Below are 7,123 nucleotides of genomic sequence, written 5' to 3'. Positions count from 1 at the left end.
ACTGTGCTGGATCAGCTAAAATAACTCAAAGGTCCTGAGACTGTCTTTTTGAATTTTTAATTTCCAAAGCAAAAAAACTCTAAAGATACTCTCTGACAACATAAATCCACGTGGCAAGTCTAAGAGTTTTGTGACTATTGTGAAATTTAGAGAATTTCAGTGGCTCAAAGCAGATAAAGATCCAGTGGTGCTCTGCACTGACATCATGCCTCTGCTACCAGTTTAGCCAGTTATCCCAGTGCATTTGCTCCAAGGAGAGATTATCCAGCTGGTTAAAGGCTGTGTTCAGTGTGGCCACAGAACCCAGGAAAATTTTCATTGCAAACAGGCCAGATTTGTATTTGCTCTGTATTTATCTCAGTAGCAAATTTCACCGAGACAACAAAATAAATCAGAACAATCTTAATATCCCAGGTGCAGCCCAATTCCACACAAGGAAGAGTTTTATGAACCTGTGCAAAAAGTGGGCAATTTATTAAGTTTTCCCAGATGAACAGAGTATTTTAAATTTATTATTCAGGAACCTTTTGAGCATGTGCATGTTCATGTTCTGCTTGCACCCAGAGGACCACTCAGAACTGGCATCTGTAGCTCACAGGGTTCAAGCAGAAAGTGGTTAATGAGCAGTATCAATAAGATTAAAGGAAGAATAAACTAAAACGTTATATAACCAAATGTTCTGTTCCAGACTTTCAGGTCTGCCACAAGATTATAAGCAGTTCCAAAGAACAACATAAAGCTAACTTAGTATGTGCAGACCTCAAAAAAAAAAAAAAAAAAGAGCTGATTGCCTAATGCAGAAGTTAAGCAATATTTCAACCTCTCTTTTCTGCTTTCCTCTTCTACACACTCCTGGTGCAGCCACACCTGCTCCTTTCAGTCTTCTCCCCTTCCTAAAGTTGGGTAAGTCTTGAGCAGCCTGTCCACCAGCCTTCCTTCTCCACTCAGGGTTCATTTAGGTGGTTTTTTTCTGTGGCCTGACACATGGACAAAAACAGACAATGAATTGTAGGACTCACCTTTTTTCTTTTCTTTTTTTTTTTTTTTTACCTGATACTACTTTGTGCATTAAAAAGAAGAAAACCAAAACCTTAAAGGACAGTACATACTTTACTTCAGTAAACTTTAATACCCCCCTGCAATCAGTACAATTAATTGGGAGTTAAATAAGTAACTTAATTTCCTTGGAGCCTCTTTTTCCAATGAAAGCAATTGCAAGATTGAAAGGATTAAAATTCCTGTTGAGATTTAACAGATACAATGATGACAGTCAGTCACTGGTAGGCTAAGTCAAACTACTGTAAGAACAAGTCAGTTAAGTTCTGAATAACCCATGTTCCTACTAAAATAACTGTTTTCAATAGTATGACCTGAAAGAGAAATTAAATTCATCTTACTAAAAATCAGTAAGATTTAAACATTCCCACAAACATCATGGCACTGTCTTCATCTTCTTCTGAGGCAGAAATCAGAAAAACAAAAAAATCTACTTAAATGGATACTCTACAAAAAAAAAAATTAGGGGTTTATTTATTAATTTATTTAAAGACCCTTCCTCTGAATGAAATCTTTCACTGACACAAGAGAGGCTGACAGTCCATTAATTAAACCTCATACAGTAAATTAATTCCCTCCAGGGATACACACTGTAAACAGAACTGAACTCTTTCTACTCCTTCCCCCCCTTTTTCCTCCCTAGATTTTACATTTCAGAATTTTTTCTGCTGTTTTCACTGTAACAACAGATAGGATTTCCAAATATGGATAATTTTCTTCTATGCCCTGGTACATAGGGAACCATCTCAGGAACATGTTCTGTTTTAGGCCTATTAAAACTAGTTTCAAGTTTCTCACTTGCCCTTTAACTACTCTGCACTTGAAAACCTAAAAATTTAGTATAAATTATTCGAATCACCATCTCCCAATACCTGAGCACAACCACTTAAAATTCTTGCTCTATCAACAACAGGCATTCAGAAATTACTTTAAAAATCCAAGGTTCCAGCATGATATCTGTCTTTTCAGCCACTCTACCTCATGAAAATTGTGCTCACTTCAGAGTTTTGTTGTGGTGAACAGACTTCTACAAACTCAAGGCCAGCAAATGCAATCAAAATATAAATACTGAAAGATTTGCTAACACATAATGGGTGTTGAAGATCTCAGCAGGTCAAACTGGAACGACTCAAAGACATGTTTCCCTACTTATACTTTTGAGAACCTTTAAACTAAAAAAGCTATTTTAATGATTAAGACAAACTTGAGTTATTTAATCCTTAATGTGACCTTCACAAGTTCAACATGTCACACATCCATACTACAAGGAAAAAGGTTTTAATTATCTTTGCTTCACTTAACAAAAAAAACCCAGAATGGTATTTCAGGACAGAATTCTCAAACACCAATATGAAGAAAATACTAAATACTCTGAACAGTCTGAACAATTTTATGGCTTTTGATAAACTGGAGCCCTCAACTGTTATGGGCAGATGCAAAATTTACCACCTGAAAGGCAGCACAGGGAGTTTGTCCAACTCCAAGACCTTCCTCTGCTGAGATAATTAAGCAAGAAATGTTACTTTTTCTTTGCTGCTCCAATTCCTTTCAACTTCCCCCAAAGCAATGCTTTCCTTCTGCACTAAAAGGCAGGAGAGGTATTTTGACATTCATATAAAACCAATAAAGAGCAGAAATAAGTGGAGATGTGGGTGGTGGACTATGGATGGGCAGCTAACAGGCTACAACACAAAATGGCCAAGTGTGATGCAAAGTTAGTTTACCACAGAAGGGAGTGACAACTAATAAGTGGTGCCTGACTGCAGAACACCCTTTATTCAAATTCCTTTTAATAAACAAAATAGAACTGCTTAGAACTACTGGTGAAGCCTCACTGCTCTTCCCCTGTAAACTCTGTTTCTCCTCCCCTCCTCACGAATCCCTTTTTTCTAAGAGTTCAACTCTTTATGACAGAGCCCTACTTATGAAAACCGATTTAAAACTTGTAACCCTTCAATTGGGTCTCCTGAATCTCCTGCAGTTCTCCCACCTTTCAGAGGGAAACAATGTGCCATTACTTTTGCACGGCAGTTTTGGAGGACACCTCACAGAAATCCATCTTCCCTTTGCACATCTATTGAGGAGGCCTCCTGTCAAGCCGATGCTCTAATGGGGACTGGGTGTTAATCCCCCATTTCACCAACAGTTTGTCTCTTTAACAGGGCAGTCCCTATTGTTTTCCTTTGTTTGCTTTGTTATAAATGCCTCGACTCTCCTTATCTCAAGCTCTCTGGAGTCGCTGCCAGGTGATTGGACAGAATCACTAATGTACAGCCTCGGATGAGTCAAAAATAAATACTACAGATTGGAGCAATCATCTCTCCAGCCCTTCACCAGTCAGTAGCAGCAATCACTGGTGCGTGCCCATCAGTGTTCCACTACAAACCACATTTCCAGCAGTCCCTCAAGTTGTATCAATAAAGCACAGTTCAGTTGCTTTGCTGATCAAAGTGCATCAGAGTTCCTGTTTCTCTCCACTGCCCACAGCGGTGTCGGATGCAACGGGAACTTTACTACTTCCAGCAAAAACAGTTTCAAAAGCAGCTTCCTGCTCCTCCAAAGTCACAGCAGCAGTGGCTCCTCTACCAGGTGTGCTGGGAAAGGCTGGACGTTGCTCAGGAATCTTTTCCAGGTCCACGGTTCTCCTACCTCTTCTTTTGCCCAGGATTTTGATGTAATTAGCTGGCACAAGTCCTGTTGTTTGGCCATCATAACTGGCCAGGAGCCAACCACGGATTTTGGGTTGTTGTTCTGAAGGAGAAAACGCAAAAGCATCGAGTTGCAAAACGATTCAACGACAGCGAACAAAACTACTCAGAAAGTCTTATTCCAGTGCAAATAATAACTTAGTGGGGGGGAAAAAAAAAAAATCAGTATTTGGCCAAATAAGGTGGTTTTGGGTTTTCAGTTTTAATTTTCAGACTCTAACACTATAACTTCATTATGATTAGAAAACAAACAGAAACAAATAGAAAAATACGTTAGAAAAAAAAATAAAAATTAAAAGTTTACCTTTGGGTGCTAATTTTAGCATGTCACCAGCACGGAAAGAAATTTCTTCTTCTGAGAGAGCATTGAAATCATATTCTGCTCTTCCAACTACGTGGTCATCTTCTCCACTAGCCCAGTTACTGGACACTGTTTGCAAACATACATTGAAAGTTTATCTGCTTTGAATTACAAAGTTTGGTGTGTCTTTTTAAAAGAAAATGAAGAAAACACTTTAACTCCCTTGTTAAAACTTTTCTGGCAGAGAACTGACAGGAGTAACAAGCAAAGCATGACTTGTTGAGTTAATCCAAGCAATACACCCCTAACTGCTACATCTACTAGGAAGGAACCATGATTTTGGAATCACACACAGCTTAAATACAATCCTAACTCAGCAACAGGCTGTCACTTGTATCACATGCCTAAAATTCAGCACTGTGCCCCAGTATCTATTAACTGCTATTGCTATTGTGTAGATTAATCACCACACAGACAACAGTGAAAGGAACAAGGAACTCTCGTGCTGCAGATCATCTTTACCTGTTTCTTCATCACTGTATGTAGAAAGCAGCTTCCAAATCAGGTAGGGCCCTCCCATTATAACAGCAAAGAACAGGAAAATGGGCCAGGACTTTGCAGAGTTTCCCATCTTGTCTTCGAGGCCAACACGAGCCACTTTGCCCTCACTTTCAGCCCACAAATCCTCGTTCTCAGAGCTGTTCCTCAGCCCCAGCAGCCGCTGCAGCCGTTGGTAGAGGTACCTTATAGTTCTGACCAAAGCAAAAGCCGAAAACACCTTGGTGAAGTGGATTTTGAGGCGGGAGAAGTGGTTGGCCACGTCCAGCACAGCCCTGAAGCTGTTGTAGACAGCTGAGAAGGTGGCATCCATCATCATGCTGACCGAGGCAAAGGCATGCACGATGCTCTCAATGGACTGGAAAGCCCCTCTGCTGCTCTCCTCAGCCTGCTGCACAAACCTGCTGGGGGGAAGGCCATCGGCACAGAACCGGTTATACCCCAGCCCACCGTATCCGTAGCTGTAAGGGTTGTAGCTTCCATAGAAAGAGGTTCCATATGAACCATAGCCCGGAGAGAAAGAACCACTATAAGCTGGCCTGAAGGTGCTCAGACTGCTGCTTCCTGTTTGCTGGGATGGTCTTGGCAAAATGGGTGGAGGTATCCGTGCCACGGCGGGTTGTCCGGGTCTGGTCAGCATGTTGTCACCCAAGTCAGCAGACCTAAAAAAAATTCAAACAAGGAAGATCAGTACCCAAAGTTTAGATTTTTCATTTCCTCGGGGTCCTTGGCTAACTCCATAAATGCCACAGTGAGTTTCAGCAGTGCTGGGATGGGGAAGCTGCGAGTCAAACACTCAGAGTGTTGTACAGTTGGAAGTTAAAAATCCAGTCAGGAAATAGAGGTCTTTCAGGGGAACAAGAACCATAATGAGATACCCAGTGTAAACATGAAACTGGGATGTACACACTGAAAAACTTTGTCTATTTATTAATTTATACATGCATGAAATGCACTTTCTAGATCCACCAAACCTGCTGCTGTAACACCCAGGTCATTCTTCTGCGCACCATGGGCCCCACCAAAAATATTTATGAATTTCCCCCCCAAAAAAAGCTTTATTTCCAACACTGCAATAAGCCAATGATACAGCAGGAAGAAGTTTGAGAGCTCCTTTGAATCCACCCTTAAAAGGGTGGCGTGACCTAATTGAGAATCCAAGTAATTATGCAACAACCTGTGCAAGGCCTTTGGGCCTCCCAGTTTCCCCCTCTACCCAATATACCTCATAACATTTGTGCAGATTATAAAGGGATTGAACCGACTACTGATTATTGATATTGAATTTACTGCTGTTGGCAGGAAAAAGGTCTTATGAGTCCATCACTTGTATTTAATTTAGTAAATTTTTTTTCCTTTGTACGCTCAAAACTTCAAGTTATTTTATCATAATAAGACTATGCAAATACTTGACTGGCATTTGAATTCTCTCAAAGCAGCTTTTTGTTCTACTTCTGGACACAAAAAAAGTCGTATATTATCACCCTAAAAGTCAAACGTTTTGGTTATTTCCTATGTTTACTGCCTCATCCCATGATTTCCCACTTCCGTAGTCCATTAAATTCACAGGGGAAAAAAAAAAAGGCAGAAGGAAAAAATGCCAAGTTGGAATTGCTATTTACCAGCTAAAACCGGGAGCAAAACTAAGTCATTATAGCAGCAAAGAGAGATACTGTAACTCAGCAAGTCACCCTGCAGTTCCCAGCTCAATAGTCAGCTTGGGACACCTCACTTTAAAGGTGCCTGAAGCCATTAACACGGGGTACATAAACCCAGCAAGAAAAATTAACATTTAATTGCTCGCTCAGCAAACAGAGAGCGCGGCGAAGTGTCTGTGAAATGTTCAGAGCTGGGCCAACCTTTTGCCCAGTTTCAGCTCTAATTGCAAAAGAAAAACAAATCGGATCTTCAGCCACCAGGAGAGCTTTCCTTGCCTCCTGATAAAAAAAGGAGCTCACAGACACTTTGCGTTCATCCTTTTCCACGAGCAGGCGGGATTTCCCGGGAGAACTCCCACATCCCCCAGACTGTCACATACACGGATCTTTTCCAAGCTCTGCGGTGACACTCAGCTCCCGGGGCTGACACAGCCACACAAACCCCCGGGAACGGACACCCTGAACACTCCTGCCCACACCTACAACTTCACCTTCCCCACAGGGGACCCCCCGGAGTCCCCTCATGGAGCGCGACACCCGCGGGCCGCCCACCTCGACCGACCCCGGCCGGGCCCGACCTTTGAGCCCGCCCCAGGGCAGCGGGCCCGGCCGCCCCGAGCGGGCGAACACCCGTCCCCGCCCCGGCGGGGACCCCCCGGGCAGGGACACCCGCACTCACTGGAAGGCGGGCGCGGTGCCCGCCAGGCGCCGGGACTCCCAGGGCTTGGGCGGCGGCGTCGCCGCCATCGCGCCCGCTCGGCTCCGCTTCGGGCGCGCTCGGCTCGGCTTCGGCTCCGCTTCGGGCGCGCTCGGCTCGGCTTCGGCTCCGCTTCGGGCGCGCT

General features: G+C 43.0%; 1 protein-coding gene across 2 annotated transcripts; it reads right to left on the bottom strand.

Annotated features, from left to right (window-relative positions):
- Positions 1-408: 408 nt before the first annotated feature.
- Positions 409-7,091, bottom strand: PEX13 (peroxisomal biogenesis factor 13). Of its 2 annotated transcripts, XM_032682735.1 has the most exons (5): positions 6,961-7,062; positions 4,588-5,285; positions 4,069-4,194; positions 3,706-3,807; positions 409-977 (listed from the first exon to the last, which is right to left on the bottom strand). In XM_032682735.1, the coding sequence occupies exons 1-5, from the start codon at positions 7,026-7,028 to the stop codon at positions 952-954; spliced, it is 1,020 nt and encodes a 339-aa protein (XP_032538626.1). In that variant the 5' UTR covers positions 7,029-7,062; the 3' UTR covers positions 409-951. The 2 variants fall into 2 exon arrangements, with proteins under 2 accessions (XP_032538626.1, XP_032538625.1); XM_032682734.1 differs by lacking the exon at positions 409-977 and having other exon boundaries at positions 1,098-3,807; positions 6,961-7,091.
- Positions 7,092-7,123: the final 32 nt, after the last annotated feature.

This window comes from Chiroxiphia lanceolata, chromosome 3, assembly GCF_009829145.1.
Source record: "Chiroxiphia lanceolata isolate bChiLan1 chromosome 3, bChiLan1.pri, whole genome shotgun sequence".
Taxonomy (NCBI): Eukaryota; Metazoa; Chordata; class Aves; order Passeriformes; family Pipridae; genus Chiroxiphia; species Chiroxiphia lanceolata.
This window is presented reverse-complemented; position numbering and strand designations above follow the sequence as displayed.